Here is a 20,287-nt window from a genome sequence, read left to right on the forward strand (position 1 = left end):
GCCCCTCCTCCTCCGTTAAAGAAGGTAAACGCATTTCATCCACGCGTTCGTGAATGCACGTCGGGCCGGTCCGCCAAAAATGATGATCTGCTAAGACGGCGGGAGATAAGCCTCTGCTTGCACAGTCGGCTGGATTTGATTGCGAGCGAATGTGCTTCCAAGCGTTGATGTCTGAATTGGCTTGGACGTAAGCTACCCGATTGGATACATATTGCTTGAACGTGGATGGTGATTTGCGTATCCAGCATAAAACAATAGTAGAATCATTCCAATATGTACATGGGGCGTTCTTAGACCTAAAGCTTGACGTACGTTGTCCATCGCCTAAGTTAGAAGATGAGCACCACACAGTTCGAGGCGTGGTATTGTCACATCCTTAATTGGTGCTATCTTCGTCTTCGCTGTAACAAGAGCTGAGCGTGACGTACCACCTTTATCGATCGTTTGAACATAAATAACTGCTGCATACGCTTTGCGACTAACATCGCAAAAGCCGTGTAAATGCACCAAAGAGCCCACTTGTATGCCTAGCCAACGAGGAATACGAAGTCGTGTAATATCCTGTAAACTGTTGCGGAATATCACCCATGAATTGAGTAGCTCTGGAGGAAGTTCAGCATCCCATGGCAGGCCAGCCTTCCATAAGTCCTGTATGAATAGTTTGGCCACCACGACTATAGGTGCCAATACCCTAGTTGAATCATATAATTTCGCCACGTCACTCAAAACCTTTCGCTTGGTATGCATTGACGTGCCGTCAACTAAGCCTACCTTGAAGAAGAGCTCGTCGCTCACTGAATCCCAGTAAAGACCCAATACCTTGGTTGTTGAGTTGTTCAACTCTAGTTCTGATGCAGAAACTGTTGTACCGGTTATCGCAGATAATACGTATATAGAATTGGAATTCCACTTTCCCAATATTAATTGTCCTTGTTTCAAAATAGTCGCTACATCTTGAGCACGGGTAATAGCAAGTTCATCGCTGTCGACGCTATCCAAATAGTCATCAACGTAGAAATTATAAAGTATGCTATGACGCGCTGCGGCAGCCCGCCTTGGATCATAGATGACGTCATAATTGTCATTCGCACATTCACGCAGTGCGCGTATTGCGTTGAATGGACTACAAGCCATTCCATAAGTTACCATCTTCAATTCGTACACTTGAAGGGGTTCATTTGGCGATTCACGCCAAAGTATTTGTTGCCATTAACGATGTCGTCTATCTACCAGTATTTGTCGGAACATCTTCTATATGTCTGCAGTGATGGCTACCTTGCATTTACGAAAACGGTGAAGAATGTCGACAATATTAGCATGTTGTCCAGAAAACTGTGTATCGTTTAAGGATGTCCCATTCGATGTCTTCACGGAAGCATTGAAAACGACGCGAAATTTTGTGGTTACCGCATGATGAGGTATGAAGTAACTATTTTCTTTCTTGGTGAAAGCTTGCTTGCTATCCTCCCTATGATCGAGAGCAATGTATTCTCGCATAAATGCAATATACTGCTCACGAAGACATGGGTCGTTCATCAACCACCACTCGAGTTGTAGAAACTGGCGGAGTGCCGAATGATGACATTCTCCAAGAGCAGGAGCATCTGGTCGAAATAATATTTGCACCTGGTACTTGCCGTCTGAGGTACGGGTCACTGTGTCGTTGAAGATCATCTCACAGTCATCCACGTGTACTTCGGATGATAGTATGGGCTCTTCGAGTTCCCAGAAGCTTCGAAGTAAGAGATGTGTGTATAGTGGGGTGAGCAGAACTGGTCCAAATTCTACCCAACCAAGACGAGTGCTTAAAGAGCAAATTTGCTCTGGAGAACCCTGGATGAAACCCACCTGAAAGAGGGCCGTTAGCAAGTCAGCACCAAGTAGCAGATCCACCGGACTTGGAGTGGCAAACGTTGAGTCAGCTAGCGGTAAATCTTTTAAATGGCTCCAAGCTTCTGCGTCTATATGCGTATCTGGCGTTACTGAGGTTATTGTCGGCACGACATAAGCCTCGAGTTTGAAGTTAATATTGTTGTTAAAGGCAGCCTACATCTGTACTGTTATATGACCCTTACTGTAGACTGCAGCGCTAGAACCGATTCCTTCAATTCGTATCTCCCCTGGACGTCAACGAAGACACATACGTTTTGTAGTAGCATCAGTAATCAGACTCACCTCAGAGCCCAGGTCGCAGAGATCACGACATGCGAATTGTCCTCCATTGTGATCGATCAGGATGACCTTTGCAGTCGCTAGTACAATGGTCCGGTCTCCATTAGGGTGGGTCGATTCCGGACTTTTTCGATTCGGTATTTCTAATAGTGCGGAAAAGTTGCCTTAGTACTTCCTGATTCCAATGCAACTTTTTGTTTTGAGATCGGATTGCATCTTCAACCCGAACCTCGGCATTGAAATTTCGGAAATTCGCCTAAAATCGTGAAATTGTCTACCTAGCACCTGAAATACGCATCTCATGGCAAAATGTATAAAACAAAAGTTATTTGTCACATCATTTGCTACCGAAATGGTATATGTGATCATGGCCGTAGGACGAACCGTTCCCGAGATACGAGCGAAAAGGCGGCGCGCCACAGCGCAAGGTGAAAATCGGCTTGCGGCCACACTTCTTGACGTTGATTTCGCCGAGTGCTTTCACTCACATTCATTCACCTACGCCAAAGGACACGTTCGGATAGGTCTCCACACTAATATTTTTTCATCGAGTTCCTTCACTCTTGTCGGTGATTTCGCCGAGTTCTATCACTTACATTCATTTCCCTGCGCCATACGACACGTTCGTACTGGTCTCCACATAAATATTTTTTCATCGAGTTCGTTCACTCTTGTCGTTGATTTCGCCAGGTGCTATCAGTTATATTCTCTCAACAAAACACAGAACTCAAAATGTCTGTATCTAAATTTAAATTTAGACAGAAATGTCCTGTGTTTGGCATATATCCGTACAATCTCTCTGAGTCCCAGTTACCTACTTACCAGGATGTTCTTTTGTGTTATCAGTTTGAAAGATTTCGTATAGGGCGTCTCCGAGGCGACAACTATGAACCTAGGAGTAAAGACAGAAATAATTGCAAAAAAGGTTGAAAATACTTTCTAAAAGTCATCTATTCCGATAGTTTCCCACACCAGAGTTGTACAAATGCTCACCACATACCATAAGAAATTTCTGAATCTTAAAAAAATGTTTTTAAGGAACCCAATAGGTTTGAGCTCTAAAAGAGACGACTTTGTCTCTTCTGCCGGAAAATTATTTGACATCGCTGCTTGTAAATGCATTTATTTTTCTTCTTGCACTTGTCCAAAGGAAAGGAAAGTTCCTATCAATGAACAACCATTTCTCTTGGACCAGAGAACCACAAGAATTGGTCGCATTGGAAGTGTTGATCTACCTGAAACAAAAAAGATTACAAAGAAAAATGAACGTAAAGAAAAGCTTTCGAAACGTCATTCAACATCAACACTTACCAGGAAAGTATCAGCTAGAACACGTGACCATTCAGATCAGCCAGACTCTCATAAAGACGACAACAATGTAGGCGCGTCGCACATTGATTCTTCGAAAAACGATGGTGATGATGAATTTTCTCTTCCATCCTCCAAAACCAAACAAAACACACTAGTATTACAACACACTGCTTTAGCTGCCCAAAGATTTGGAGTAAGTGATAGAGCAGCGGCGTTGATTGTTTCATCGGCTTTTCTGGATGCCAAAAAAGCAGGTTTGATAACAGAGGATCAGGCTAGCTTTGTCACTGACAAATGCTCCAGAACACCAAAAGTATTGACTCCGTATATGGGCTGTATTTTGACGGCCGCAAAGACAATACACTTACACAAGTCAGCGAAGGTGAAAAGTACTACCGCGACACTGTCAAAGAGGAACATATTTCTCTTATAGCGGAACCTGGTTGTCATTACTTTGGCCACGTCACTTCTCCTTCCGGGTCAGCTGAGGATGAGACGCAAGCTATATGGCAACATTTAAAAGACAATTCAGTTGATGTGGAACATCTAGAAGTTGTCGGTGCTGATGGCACCAACACGAACACAGGTTGGAAAGGTGGAATCATTCGGAAACTAGAAGAAAGAATAGGTAGGCCATTACAGTGGGTTGTTTGTCTTCTACATTTCAACGAACTTCCATTCCGTGCTCTTTTCGAACACATAGAAGGTGCCTCAAAGAGTCCAAATACATTCTCTCTCGACATAGGTAAACTGCTCCCTTATTGTGAGAAGTTGCCTGTTGTCAAATTTGAAAGTTTTCCATCCTGCCAATTACCTTCTGAGGTTATTAATCCGACCCAACTTAGCACAGACCAAGCTTATCTCTATAAAATATCAGAAGCTGTTATTTCCGGTCAATGTTCCTCAGATTTAGCGTCGATGCATCCAGGTAACATGTGCAAATCTCGCTGGGTCACCTGTGCAAATAGAATTCTGAGATTATACATTTCTACTGACAGACCAACAAAGGAAATAAAGATTTTGGTCAAGTACATACTTACAGTTTACTCACCTTTGTGGTGCTCAATAAGATTCAACAGTTCAATCAAAGATGGCTCGCGCCATCTCTATGCTGCAATTCAAAGGTCGAGATACTTACCCGCTAAACTGCGCAAGGTTGTCGATTCATCCATTCAACAGAATGCTTTCTTTGCTCTTCCAGAAAACATTATCCTTAGTATGATGACTGACGAACGGATAGAAGTCAGAAAGTTGGCCCTTGACCGTCTTCTGGCAGCCAGAGAAGCAGAGTCTGACACCATAAATGGAAGAGTTAGATGTAATAAAGTGCCAAAGCTGAATTTCAAAGCTAATACTTATTACGATATGATTAACTGGAAGACTATTACCTTGACTGTTCCACCAGTTCTTTGTTCAGTTTCTAACGAAGAACTCATAAAAGGGCTGTCGGGAGACACTGCAGAGGTATGGAAATTTAGTGAATTGCCCTCCCACACCGTGGCAGTCGAGAGAATCGTCAAACTGGTGACAGAGGCATCTTCTAAAGTTATTGGCCCCCAATCTCGTGATCTTTTTATACGCTCTACACTGAAATCTAGGCAACAAGTGCCAAAGTTTAGTACAAAATCTGATTTTATCAATAAATTTGACACAGATTCAGACTAAAACAAGCCTGACATATGGTTGGTTGGTTGGGTTGGGCTTGGGAGGAACCCGAAGAGCAGCTACCTCCACGCGGTGGGTTCTGGGTGACCAATACAGGTTAGCTGAGAGCTGCAACAATTTTGACCTTGCGCTGTGGCGCGCCGCCTTTTCGCTCGTATCTCGGGAACGGTTCGCCCTACGGCCATGATCACATATACCATTTCGGTAGCAAATGACGTGACAAATAACTTTTGTTTTATACATTTTGCCGTGAGATGCGTATTTCAGGTGCTAGGTAGACAATTTCACAATTTCCGAAATTTCAAGGCCGAGGTTCGGGTTGAAGATGCAATCCGATCTCAAAACAAAAATTTGCATTGGAATCAGGAAGTACTAAGGCAACTTTTCCGCACTATTAGAAATACCGAATCGAAAAAATTCCGGAGTCGACCCACCCCAGTCTCCATTAATGAGAAATGACCCGACCTTCCTCAAATGTCACTGTTGTCGTGGGTATACCTGTGGCACCTGCGGTGAAGTTGTGTCCACGGATATATTCCTATCGGTTATGTAACTGTTGGTGTCTTCCTCCATAGTTGGTGAATTGTTCGCAACGTGGTCTTTGCAAAGGATCGTATGATGACGATGATGGCACCTTAAGCGATGCACAATCACGAGATCCATGATCACTTCCAAGGCAGTTGAAACATAATGAAAGCCGCTTAACTGTATCCCACCGTTCCGGTATGGAAAGATTAACGAACCGTTGACACTTGTGTATTCGGTGTCCGTTAGCACAAAGTTGGCAAACAACCGTAGCCCCTTTCACAGAATGTAACGACTGTGATGAGTTTACCGTTGCAACGTTAGCCATAACGGGACGGGTTGGTCTCTGATGAAGAATTGTTGTGCCGTTCGTAACTCCCTGAGGCAAATTGTTGGCACGCTTCTCAACAAATATCAAAAAGTCCTGATATGTTGTTCGTCTGAAGGCTCATCCCCCACTCATACCTGGTGATTGTGGGCAATTTAGGTAGCAGAAGTGGCACCAAGAGGGCGTCCCAATGCCTTACCGGAAGACCCATTTCGCTTAAAGCTCGCATCACATTTTGGATGGTGTCAACTAGTCGAAGCAAGTCCTTCTGAGATTCGGCGGATTGATTAGGTAAATTCAGGATACGCTGCACGTGCGATTCCACTAACAAACGTGGATTATCAAATCGCCGTTTCATCTCCTGCCACATGTCCTCATAGCCGCCTGTGTAAAGTCCGCCGACCAATGGCGTAACTTGCTTAATTTGTAACTGGAATTCAGATCCTTACGATTGTAAACTAGTGCCTCGAACAAATCTTTGAAAGGCAGCCAATTCGCTGGGTCACCATTGAACACAGGAATCTTAATTGGATCTAATCGCATGTTCAATTGATTCGCAACACAAATACCACCTTCACCAGCGCCACATATACAACGTAGTCGAATACATATTTGTGCGTACAGCAACTCCGTAGCAGCCAAGAAGTCGTCATGTATGGTCAATTCGCTGGATTGTGCTGAAGACACCAGGTCCCTATGATACTCCATAAACCTTTCAAAATGCTTGTCCAACTGTGCGCGAATCACATCGCACTCAATACTGTGCGGATCGTAATTAGATGCTTCAGTCATTTTGCCAATGATTCAAACTAGCCATCATAAAAATCTTGACTTTAAAACGGGATCGAAAAGTACCTCACTGGAGGCACCAAAAAGATGTAAAAGAATTGTATTAAAAAAAACACGACTGTATTGTATAACCGTCTATCGCCAAATAGCCGCGTCTTTATTGTACATATACCTCCTTAAATATATATTTGGTTAACGGATTGTAGCATCACGCCACATGATACATATGTGCATACACATATTGTAGATTTACATTTACCTTCGCTAAGCTAGAGTGAAACTACTAGTCTACGAATACAAGGCTAAAAGGAGGACACAATCATATTGATCATTCAGCATTCAGCAATCAGCTGACTGGTATTGGTTTGCGTCCTTACTAATTATGCGCAGGATTGCATTTTACTGAACTTAAATCTTGAACAGAGGTTGTGATGAACTGCTCCAGGTTTCTATTGGAGGAGGTAATATTCCGCTATGAACCGACACCCAAACAAGTCCGATGATGAAGTAGCCTAAAAGTAAGATTGACAAAGAGTTCCTTACAAAAACCCGCAATGATGACGAATAATCAATTTTATTGTGCCATGACCAGAGCATATACATATATTCTTCAATCCATTATATCTACTCTCCTGACTTCTTCACTCATCCAGCGTCAGCTATTCGATTGCTTTTTTGCTTAATGCATTTGAACATTTTTCCACCATCGTCGTGTTGTCGCCGGCCTTTGAGGCCATCGACGGGATATTATTACGCATTCGTAGTATTTTATTTGTGTGCAATGAGGCATGCAACATAAATGTTGGAAATGGTAGTTCAACTATATTCATATGTAAAATAAAGTGTGTTTGTATGTATGTATGTGTATAAACTTATATATACATAACTCGTGTTTCTTTGTAAATTGGTTAGTGGTTTGTAGTTACAATGCCAATTACGAAACATTCGAAAGTTTGCGTTTTAACAAGTTGCGATATTTATTTAAATAAAAGAAATCAGTTATCGAAAATCGAGAGTCAAGAAGTTTTCAGCTTTTAATGTATATTTTGATGCTGAGGAGACGCTCTTCCGATTAATTTCTATTCACGTATACTGATCTCTCTCTAACAGCTCTGTAAAAATCCATGTTTCTTTGCTTTTTTAAGATGTTTTTTGGTTGAGGAGACAAAATCTACTTCAGGTTTTAGTTCTTTAAGTACGGACTCGTTAGACCTCAATAATTGTTATATATATTTATTGAAATATGTTATTCAATATCTCGACAACTCTGTCTAATTAACTCTTCTTCTGCATAGCAACCATTCCCTAAGAATCTCTTTCATACCAATTCAACTTTTTACTGTCGAAAGTCTCACATGTGCTTGAATAGAATAGTATACAACCGCCAACTGCGTCCCACCGCCTAAACCAACAACTACGCTTTCTTAAACTGTATTGATGCAAAGTTCAATCACCGTTACCGAATAAGAGCTGTCTAATTGCAAAATAAAACAAAAAACACACAAAATTAAGAAGTAGTCAAACGAGATGACACACTCCGAACGTGCAAACGTCCCTTGATCTGGGAAATTTTCAATTCTTCTCGCAAGCACCGATACACTCAAGAACGGGCTGACTTTTTGATGGTTCGTCTGGATGTTTGTCACAGACCTTTACTGGTTTATGTATATACGATAAGCGGAAGAGTAACTACGAAGGCTATTTCGAATTCAGATGCAAATTGATTTATGTGCTTTGCGCGCCTCAGTGTTGCCAGAGCCTTCTGCACGCTTTCGCTTTACATGTTTTTTCCAGTGAGAAAAAGTTCGAACAGAAAGGAAATCATGTCAGAATCTTACGAAAAGGAATACGAGTATTACAGTTCGAATGCAATCATAAAACTCTGAAGAAAGTGCGTTGCTTCTGTTATTAACACAGATCAAAGACCAAATGGATGTAATCAGAGGCTCAAAGAGGTTAAATCAAGAAAGATTTGATTACATTATTACATTAGATGTCATCTATATTCTCTAGATGGACTACATGAATGTTTCAACTGCGATTGTCACAGTTTTGGAAATTCAAAAATTCATTGGCCATCATTAATCTCCGTAGATTCTTTCGGAAATTAGACGCTTCTATCCCTCCGCTCAACGGCATTCAAGCGCCGGCGCTGTTTGTTTGCTTTGGCGCTATCCGAACAAGTTGAGTTATAGTGGCAATATACATTTTTTCTATTGCTAGTTTCGTACTTTTGCTGCAAAGTGACGCTCAGGACACCGCCAACCGGCCAGCAGACGCCAAAGTGATTGTCAAAAAACACATTAAAAGAAATTTCATTTAAATGTTGACCGCGGCTGCGTCTTAGGTGGTCCATTCGGAAAGTCCAATTTTGGGCAACTTTTTCGAGCATTTCGGCCGGAATAGCCCGAATTTCTTCGGAAATGTTGTCTTCCAAAGCTGGAATAGTTGCTGGCTTATTTCTGTAGACTTTAGACTTGACGTAGCCCCACAAAAAATAGTCTAAAGGCGTTAAATCGCATGATCTTGGTGGCCAACTTACGGGTCCATTTCTTGAGATGAATTGTTGTCCGAAGTTTTCCCTCAAAATGGCCATAGAATCGCGAGCTGTGTGGCATGTAGCGCCATCTTGTTGAAACCACATGTCAACCAAGTTCAGTTCTTCCATTTTTGGCAACAAAAAGTTTGTTAGCATCGAACGATAGCGATCGCCATTCACCGTAACGTTGCGTCCAACAGCATCTTTGAAAAAATACGGTCCAATGATTCCACCAGCGTACAAACCACACCAAACAGTGCATTTTTCGGGATGCATGGGCAGTTCTTGAACGGCTTCTGGTTGCTCTTCACCCCAAATGCGGCAATTTTGCTTATTTACGTAGCCATTCAACCAGAAATGAGCCTCATCGCTGAACAAAATTTGTCAATAAAAAAGAAAAGAACCGAACACTGATTTTGGTAATAAAATTCAATGATTTGCAAGCGTTGCTCGTTAGTAAGTCTATTCATGATGAAATGTCAAAGCATACTGAGCATCTTTCTCTTTGACACCATGTCTGAAATCCCACGTGATCTGTCAAATACTATGCATGAAATCCTAACCTCAAATATACATTTTTTCTATTGCTAGTTTCGTACTTTTGCTGCAAAGTGACGCTCAGGACACCGCCAACCGGCCAGCAGACGCCAAAGTGATTGTCAAAAAACACATTAAAAGAAAAAAAAGGACACACTCAAAAATAAAAATAGGAGAAGATCAAGTTAAAAAGTGCTCCGAAAGCGGGTTTTAACAGCAAGTCTAGCTGGGGAATACGCTAGAAGCTTGCAACTTTCATTGAAAATAACATTCTGAATGCGAAGTGCAATAGAGATTGTACTGCCAACACGCTCAGCCAAGTCTAGGGGCCAGAGCGACACATGAGTTGTGCGGCCTGAGCTCGTACTAGTATGAGATTGGACTCGATGTACGTTTTGCGGTGGACTGTTGCTTCAATGTGATTTTAGGTAGTACTTTGTGTTGAAAGCACAAATAATAGCGCTTTTTATACCAAAAATAAAGATGGCAGCGTACAGTTGATGACAGCAGCCTTTGAACGGTGAGAAAAACAGCATGAAATGGAGTGCATGCGAAAGTAAACGGAGTTGTAAAAGACCAACCAACTCCCATTTGGAAGTACAACGCGCTGTGTGCGTACGAAAATACATTTTAGTGACTGTGTTCAACGCGTACTTAGAGTGGACCCACAATGCCTGCGGGCTCAGGATGCCAAGACTGACCTTAAATTAGGCAAAGTAAAGATCTCTTTGCACACGTTGTGGAAGCGCGGGACAAGTTGCAAAAGCATGCATTAACACACAGAGTTGCATCCTCTGTAAAGGAGAACATTCAGTTCTAAGTGCGACTTACCCTAAATATGTGAAGTTGCTAAAGACAATAGAAAAAATGAGAATAATGCAGCAGAACCTAATCCACTGCGCTGCAGCACAAGCATATAAGCACAAACCATAATAGAGAGCAACATTGATGTTGCCTTACTAAGTGAGCAGCGGCAAAGCAGCAATATAGTCCTGCAATGGACAAAGATTTACGTCTTGCTGCAGAGAAGCAAAAAAAGGCTTATTTTGAGCGCAAATAGGAGGAACTTATTACGTAAGCTGCTATGCTCGTCCCAGCGCGTCCGTTAGAGAATTTGAAGACTTCCTCCTGGAACTATCCTTAGAAAGCAGAGGCATGGTCCACTGCATGGGGAAGCAGAAGTTCAAACCATCGTTGGCGCTTAGTTCTAGAATTCCTGAGCCAAACCAAAGTCACAATAATGAATAGCGGCAGGAAAAATACTTACCAAAAAGGAAGTAAAGGCTCTATAATACTCGTAGACCTGTTGTTTGCAAATGACGTACTAAGCAGACACATTAAATGGGAGGTGTCAGACATGTTCACAAATAGTAACGACATGGCAATCATTGCTGAAGTCTTATTCTCTCGAGACCGGAAACCCTCACACATTAGAAGCTGGAAGCAAACAGATTTTGATACTGACGTTTTTGAGATAGCCTGGAGCACAGCAGTAGCACCGGGCGAAGGCAGCGTCCACTTAATAACCACATTGCGAAAGCAACTGGTGGCAGCATGCGACGCTACAATGCGAAGGGCGAAATGTCGCAATAGGCAAACCCCTGTATACTGGTGGAATGAAAAAATTTCCACGCTGAGAAAGCTCTGTCACACAGCTCGACGTCGCCTACAACGCAATCAAAGCGACGAAAACGAAAACCGTCTCAACCGTCAAACCGTCAAACCGTGAAACCGTCTCAAAGAAGCTTTTAAAAGCCACAAAAGGCTCTTAAAGTCAGCTATAACCCGAAGTAAAAGAAACTGTGGAGAAGCGAATGGAGACCCCTGGGGTACTGCTTATAAAATCTGTATGTCCAAATTCAAAAATAAGCGGCAGCAACCCAAATGCGCTCCGTTCATGAAGAAAGTCGTCGAGGCATTATTTCCGACGCACGCTTCGATTATTTGCGCTGTGCGACGAAACGAAGCTGCTGAATCATCCCCACTGATTACAGAAGAAGAACTATTGGCCATAGATAAAAAATCTAAAACGACAAAGCGCCTGGTATCGATGGCATACTAAACAGAGCTCCAAAGCAAGACATAATTTCAAAGCCCACACTTTTCGCAAAACTGTACATAAGAGATGTTCCCCGATGCCTGGAAAGTCCAGCGCCTGGTTTTAATCCCAAAACTAACCAAACCACCAGATGAACCTCCTTTGTACCGACCTCTTTGTATGCTTGACACAATTGGCAAAGTGTACGAAAGCATAATAATAAACCGCTTGGAGATTGTAATCCAGGAAGCCGGCAGACTAACGGAAAGACGATTCGGCTTCAGAAAACAGAGGACTTCTATCGACGCACAAGAAGTTTTTCGACACTGCGAAAAGTGCAGTAAGTGGCAAAAAATGGAAAGGTGGTACAAAAAAATATTGTTCGCTCATCACCCTGGATATGAAGAATCCTTTCAACTCTGCTAAATGGACAAATATTTTCGAAATCTTATAGTGGTAGCAGTTGCTAAACAACTTGATGACCTCAAAAATAAATGTAATGAAAGCATAAATGGTATACACCAATGGTTTTCTTCCATAAGTTTGGAACTGGCTGAGCACAAAACAGAGGTATTGCTCATAAGCACCAGGAAAATTGAGGAAAAAATAACTCTCACTATAGGAGAGTGCGTGATTACAACCACAGTTGAAGTATTTAGGAGTAATATTGAGCACCACACCGAAATTCAAGCAGCACTTGGCAAACATAGCAAATAAAGCAAATAAGATTGTGCGTCCAACCGCCGACTTTTGGGAACTCCCAGTTCCCAACTTTAAGTGTTAACCCCAAAATAGGAGAAGACGCCTGAATAAATCTCTACTGAAGTAAGGCTTGCCAAATCTTTAAATTAATTATTGTTTTTATTTACACAACTAACTCGATACACTTGTTTATACCGTTACAACCACGCAACGCCGCCTCTTTAATTGCCAGCCGAAAGTTTACTTAACGAACTTAAAAATTAACTTTAATGCATTTAGACATTTATTCATGCACCTAAGAGCAAGTCTGATGTTTTAGATCCAACAAGTTTTACGCCGCAGAACTGTCTGCAACTTTGAATTACAACCAAGTCGACAAGCGCAAGCGGCAAACTCAGTACAAAAATCTAACCAAACCTATGTACAAACAAGCGGCAAAAGGTGGATGAGAAGTGCTAGTTTCAAGTTTCATCGATTTATCGACGGAGTTTATCGGTGCGAGGCGAGTTTCCTGCATTAATTCAACATCTTTTTGCGAAAGTTATAGAGTTGCATTTAGCTGCCAGCCAAAGCCTAGAAAAGCACAAACAATGCAAAAAACAACAAAGTACTAATAAAAGCGGGGGAAAAGCAACAACTGAAGAACAAATAAGACAAGTCTAAGCGGCGACAACCATTATTTGAAATGCAACAGTTTTTAGGGACGAGCTGCCAGTGTGCAATATGGGAGGTGGTTGTTGTTTGGGAGGAGTCGCGCGCTTGCATCAGCAGATGATGTGGAAATATCAAACAAGTTGTTTTCGCTTGCAAAAAGGTTTTCGATGTTCTTGCTAACACCAGGGGGCGATACTAAAGGGCAGCGGCAGGAAACAGCTGAGCAAAGACTGCCATAGAAGAGACGCGCGCCGGTTGTCGGGGCGAAAGGAAAATATTGCTGAAGTATTGCGCTGATGGAATGCACCTTTAGGTTTGTTGTTGTATTTTTACTGTTGTTATTTAGTAACTCTTTGGAATTGTGAAAATTGCGGCGACGGCGAAGGCGTCAACAGCGACGCGCCCCAACTGACTGCCTGGCAGCAAGCACGATAAGGAAGATGACAGAAGGAATACATGAGATAAGATACTTATTTCGGATATGCAGCATAAAGTGACGCGCTGAAGTGCTGTAGTTTTCATGGGCAGGCGTAGTTTACAATTTAGCTTGCTGTTCACAGTTATTTTGATTCCACTACATCCACCAGTATATTGAAAATCAATTTACAGGCAAATTGATAAGCAAAAGACAAACAACAACACAGCAGCGCGCTGCGGTGACATAAGAGATGGCAGGAATGATAGCTTTGACAGCATAGCTATAATTAGAAGCAACTAAGTTCAGAGGAAGAAAGAATAGAGAAAAGTTAGTGAAAAAATTGTTGGTGTAGAATTGAGTTAGTGACTAGTATTATGTTGGACTTGGCTTGGCACACAGTTTAAATAGCAAGGGGTGGCTTTCCTATATAGCTGATATATGTTTGTATTGGAAGTCCCACGGAATTGTAAGCTGGATGCGTTTGTCTAAAAAAGGGGGCGAACATCTCTTATACAAGCGGTTCGATATATAAAATGGGGTTTCCTGATGTTAGTACTCGTATCAAAAAGACTCAAATTGAAAACACTCTCGAAAAAGTTAAACAGTACAGGATTAAAACTTTGCCGGCTATAAAATGAAAGAATTGTTTACCTGTCAGTTCGTATCGTTAATTCTTTATTCCAGTTCCATTTGAAAGCCAGTGTGTTATAATCCGAAAGGCAAGAGCTGAGAAATACCCTTCCATCCGGGGCACCGTTTCATATAATCATATAATTGGATCAGAATTTATAACATCGCTTGATGCGACAGCAACAATGTCTCATTTTGTTCGATCTGAAGATATATGTAGATTTTTGAGATTAACTTATGAGGACTTAATATCTAAAGTAACCGCGAATAAATTGTGTCTAAAAGTCAAGCTTACATTCTAGTTAAGAAACTATGGCAACAAAATCGGTTAAATTAACATACTATAAAACGTACATACTTACGAGGCAAAGCTAGGAAATCATCACACTCGGGTTTAACATGGAATAAAAGAGCGGATTTAAAGAAATAAACGAATAAAAATTAACTTGACTCGGTCTTTGAAGGACTAGAGACCTTAGAACATAGAAGTGGATAAATGAAGGAGTGTATGGAAAGTGATAAAGTAATCTTTAGAATGAATAAAACATAGTTTCGAAATGAATTCGGTCTTTCAGAAATCTGAGAAGTTAGCATATTAAGATCAGAAAGGATGAGTAGGGATTAGATTTTAATACTCCAGGAAAAAGCAAAAAATGGATATAGTTCCTTTTTGAGTTGAGATCTATGAGTTTTGAAGACATCAGTCATGAATAAAATTAATGAAAGTTTATCGAGTGGCCATTATACTGAATAAAATATAGTCAGCCCTATCACGCAATCCATCGTAGACTATTTTTTAATACGCTTTTATTAGCTTCACTTGTATGTATGTATGTATGTATGTAACTTTTTTAAGTGGTACTGAAACCTAGAATATTTGAGCGACACTGTAGGAAGGCGATAGTATGTTTAAACAGCTCACCAAAAAGATGCGCTTAAAAGTATGCAACATCTATATAAAACTAGTTTTGGTGACATTTAAATAGCATACTGAGTTGGGTGTCGACCGTTCATTAGATGCAAGGTTGTACAATACAGCATGCAGTAATTTATCTGGGCTCTCGACTGTTTGCTGCTGGACAACTTATGTAGCACTCAGTTGTTGTAGATCTTTGAACGGTATTCGAATTGAAGAACTAGACTGTTCAAAGTTGACAGGCAAACCCCCATGTAACAGTGAAACTTTAGAAGAAATGATTCGATTAAGAAGTAATAATTCGTAAAGTCGTCAATAGAACTTGGTCGCAAATAATGTAACAATTAGTCAATGAAAGGTTACGAGCAGATATTAAATGCTGCCTACTTATCGATTTACTTAACCAATACTAAAGGTGGGCCATCTAACGTTTTAAATTTGAATTATCTATATTGTTTAAATGAGTTAAGTATCCACCCACTCTACGCGGAAAAACGGGCGCACACTAATAAGAAAGCTTAGTTCACCACAGCTGATACCACTCAACACAACTCAACACCCCTCCACATCAATCAACGCAAATAACAAAAAGGCTGGAAAAAAGGATTGCGGACACATTCGATCGACACAAGCCGCACGTCACCTTTCGTTCGCCACATTCTCCATACACGCATCGCCGATACACACTCGCTAATATACTGCGTCGCGTTAATACCCTACGCTAATTTACTTCGGTACGATCAACACCGATCCTGTGCGCTACGGAAAGACTTTTGTTTCGTCAGCGGTTAACTTTTGATACCTTTTTCCGATCAAGTCCTTCTACATCACCAAGTTCAACAGCGATCTCGGCCGTATTCATTTGACCAATTAATTAAGTTCTTCCTTAAGTGTAAATAAAATTTGTGTCAAAAATAAATTATCACTTACACTTACTTATAAGTTAAAAGGAATGCATTTTCACTATTTAAGTTTAAGTGACTCATAAAACCTTATATACAGTGGTGGGCTTCCCACTTGGTTTAGCAACCAAATAAACATGGTCCTTCGAGCCATAGTGAGAGGCACTATGGATTATTAAAACAAGCAAAAAAAAAAAGATTTGTGTGGTGAACAAAAACCAAAAACGAAGCTGTGCAGTGTCTCAAAAAAAAAAAAAAAAAAAAGTACAGAAGAAAAATAGTGCAGTGACACACAAAAAATAAACAAACAAAGTGCAACAAAGTGCAGTAACATAAAGTGCAGTGACGAACAAAAACAAAAAAGAAAACTAAAACCCAAATCAAAAGAGCGGAAAATATAGATATACTGAATAATACAAACATACATATTTACCAATGCTAAAATATAAAACAAAATAGTGCAGTGGAACTAAAAAACAAAAAAAAACAAAGCTGCGGTGACAAAGACAGAAACTTACAAAACCAAAATATAAAACTTTACAAACACAAAAAACACATAAACCAGGCGCGAAACCCCCAAATAGAAAACAATAAAAACCACACACAGAGAATCGCGCGCGAAATGTAAAAGTTCCTAAATAATAAAACAACACACAAAACGGGCGCGAAACCCTGAAACAAAAAATACATACATAAATGCAATAACAATACGGGCGCGAATTTAAAAAACAAAACCACAAGCAACAACATCTTTAAGGACGGAAAGAAGAGAGGAGAATTGGCGATAAAAGGGGCATGTACATACATACATATGTTATCCCCAAATCAAAGTGAGCGTATCAATTTCACTTTAAATTTAATATATGCACATAAATATGTATGTATGTTTTAAGTTAGGGTTTTCCTATTTAAAACCTAATAAAAAATCAGTACCCAAACTGTAATAATTCAGGGCTGTAATTCAAATTGCCGCATTATTAAAAACAGTTTAATCAAGTACATAAGCTTGGTATTCCAGCAATACCCCTTTTGTTTAACAAGAACAATAAGCAATCAACTCAAATGCGATAGAGAAAAACAGATAAAAATAATACATATGTATGTGCATATTAAAATACCATATATTTCACTTACTTACCTAACAAGTGTAATTGCTATACATATTAATACATTAAATTACATATATAAGAGGACAACGGATAGTACAACTTTTTTCTATTTCGTTTTCGTGCCCTCTCTCTATTACGAAAGAATATAAACATACGGCATACAAACTGCCTATGCTTAAACAAATGACGCGGGAAAGTTAACAATACAACAAATTGTTAAAACATATATATACATACATACATAACTAAACAAATTCTCAAAAAAACCCAAAAGTTCAAAGTCCATATTGGCAATTATACGGCAATACCTCTTGTTCTTTGGAAAACAAAAACAAGCAGGATTGCAGGCAAAAAAGCGCATTGATCTCTTCAACGAGCTCTCAATCGCACAAAACATAAGTACATATATACGCATATAATACAAGTACACGTATTAGGGTGTGCCTAAGTACACAACATTAGGACATAAAAAATATAAATTTATTAAAACAAAAAAAAAAACATTCAATAAAATTAATTCTATAGCAAGTAAAAAAAAAAAAAAAAAAACACGGTAATAATAAAAAATAAAGAATCCGTTTTATACGAGATAAGCTCTTATTTATTAAAAAGAGAATTCGGTTTACAGTGAGACAAATTTAACTCATTTTGACCAATTTTTTACTAAAACAATGAACAACAACAAAAATCAAAGTACACCTGGAGCTACACGCTCAAAACAGGTTGCAAGATTTATTTCAGAAAGTGACAGTTTATCAAGATACTGCACTAGATTTGCCGCTTCACCGATTCACGAAAACTCGGAATCGTTATTAGAAGTAAAAGGCCAAAATATTAAAAACTTTTGGACTCGCCTCCAAGCGGCTCATGACGCCATATTAGAATCTGACGATTCAGACTTGCCACATAATTTTAAATCCTCGGCTTACGCAATATACGAAAACTGCTTAGACCAGTATGAAGAAACGAAAGCTATGATCTCCGATCAATTAAAGCTAATAAAAGCAATTGCACCTACTCCCCACAGTAGAGTAGAGCTGCCACAAATAGACAATCAGGAGGCAAGTTCAGGCATCCAACTCGAGGTGCCTGCATGTGATACAGAAACCTTTTACGGAGGTTATGAAGAATGGCCGTCCTTCCGGGACATGTTCACAGCCGTTTACATCAACCATCCACAACTATCAAAGGCACAAAAACTGTTTCACCTCCGATACAAAACAAAAGGTCAAGCAGGCGAAATAGTTAAACAGTTCGCATTAAATGACGACAATTTCAATTTGGCTTGGGAAGCTCTAAAAGCTAGATTTGAAAACGAAAGAATACTGGTCGATAAGCAAGTAACGACACTATTAAACTTGCCAAAAGTTAAAAAAGGAACAAGTGTAGAATTCATCAAACTAGAATCCACTGTTTCAAATTGTTTGTCGATTCTATCGACACTAAATATTCCCACAGACAGCTGGGACCCAATTCTGGTAAACATTTGCACCGACGCATTACCAGAAAAGTCGTTACTTGTCGTTAATTGCGGAAAGGTTAGAAGAAAGAATAATCAAAACTAAGAGCAAACACGACCAAAATGGAAGCTTAAATAGACCCCAAGTTAGTAACAAAATCCATTCAAACAAAAACTTTTACAAAACGCAATCGTTCACATCCGAACAGAAAAAACATACGTCATGCGAACTATGTAAAAGAGGGCATAAACTTATATCTTGCCAGAGGTTTAAAAACTTAAATATTAACGAAAGGAACAACTTTGTCAGGTCAAAAAGACTCTGTACAAACTGCTTGTCCCATACACACAATCTTAAAAATTGCAAAAGCAAATATAATTGCTTATATTGTCACAAAAGACACAACTCAATGCTTCACTACAGCACATTTCCTAGCTCACCCCAAAGAAGCTCTTATACACAAAGAACCACAGATTTAATTGCAAAAGCAAATCCTGAAACACAAAATACTAAAAATTGCCAAGAGACACCATGCTGCTCAAAGGCACAAATATCTCAAACGCTGCACAGCGAAGCACAAAATGGACTAGTCACAGAACTAGTCACCACCATACCAACTCAAGTTGAGTATCATAAAAACAAATACCTTAATTCACAATTAAGGAAATTTCAGAAGTTAAGGAAACTTCCCCCCATAACTACTCAATTAAATAATGGCCGGTACGTCGTACGATTACCACTAGAGCCACAATTTTGCAATACCCCACATAATGGTAGAAAAAACAAAGTCAGATTCCCCCTGACAACTTCATATAAAAACAAAAATATATGTTGGTAACTTTTCGACCCCGCAGGATGGCTTTCGCCAATAATGGAAAAAACAAAATCCTGAATAAATCATTAAGCGGTGGATACTAAAAACCAAATTAGTGCATACGCACTTAACCACCATATATAACAAAATTGTTCCAAAGGGATAAAAAAAACAAAAAAAAAAGCAGAGGTCGTTCTTATCGTCCCTATATAAGTGCTCCACATAAGGTTTTGAATGGGAATCTGTTGTATAACTTGAACATCCCACTTCAAAAATTATAATTCTAAATGAAGCCGTTCGCAATTACCGGCTACTCTCTTGCAAGACCCCTCTAATGCCACAGTCCTAACTCCAGGGCTAAGGAGTACCCATTCTGGCCATATCTGGCCAGGCGTGGAGTTATTATCCTTCATAAGGCGAGAAAAAATAAAGTCAAAACATTACCGATAATACAGAAAAGGCATATAATAAACTACCGGTATGCCAAACCGATATAAATTAATAAAAGCAATCAGCGTTTTGGTATAGTAACACAATAAGTCGTCAAAGCACGCAAAATTAATTATTACCTCAAGCACCAATATTACACAAAATACAATTGGCTATTAAAACCCGATTTTCCCGATTTACAGCATGTATTCTGCGCCCTCGGCAACTCTACCAGCAGTACGCCGAAATACATGCAATAGCATATACATACGCAATACTAGGCAAAATATTCGCCTAGGGGGCCCAGGATGTTTAAATGAGTTAAGTATCCACCCACTCTACGCGGAAA

At 40.0% G+C, this 20,287-nt stretch overlaps 1 protein-coding gene and 1 pseudogene across 1 annotated transcript; both read right to left on the minus strand.

The window, feature by feature from the left end:
- Positions 1-324: 324 nt before the first annotated feature.
- LOC125777549 (uncharacterized) lies at positions 325-1,248 on the minus strand (annotated as a pseudogene).
- A 3-nt stretch (positions 1,249-1,251) lies between these two features.
- LOC125777550 (uncharacterized) lies at positions 1,252-2,222 on the minus strand. The gene is made up of 2 exons (XM_049452649.1): positions 2,176-2,222; positions 1,252-1,732 (listed from the first exon to the last, which is right to left on the minus strand). Exons 1-2 carry the CDS (start codon positions 2,220-2,222, stop codon positions 1,252-1,254), a joined length of 528 nt encoding a protein of 175 aa, XP_049308606.1.
- Positions 2,223-20,287: the final 18,065 nt, after the last annotated feature.

The sequence above is a fragment of the Bactrocera dorsalis genome, chromosome 3, assembly GCF_023373825.1.
Source record: "Bactrocera dorsalis isolate Fly_Bdor chromosome 3, ASM2337382v1, whole genome shotgun sequence".
In the NCBI taxonomy this organism is placed as follows: Eukaryota; Metazoa; Arthropoda; class Insecta; order Diptera; family Tephritidae; genus Bactrocera; species Bactrocera dorsalis.

Excerpts from the sequence above, each read along its gene's own strand:
- LOC125777550 (XM_049452649.1), bottom strand. The coding sequence starts at position 2,222 with ATGGAGGACAATTCGCATGTCGTGATCTCTGCGACCTGGGCTCTGAG. Across the intron at positions 1,733-2,175 it reads TCTGCGACCTGGGCTCTGAG|CTTCTGGGAACTCGAAGAGC; the intron begins GTGAGTCTGATT and ends CTTACTTCGAAG.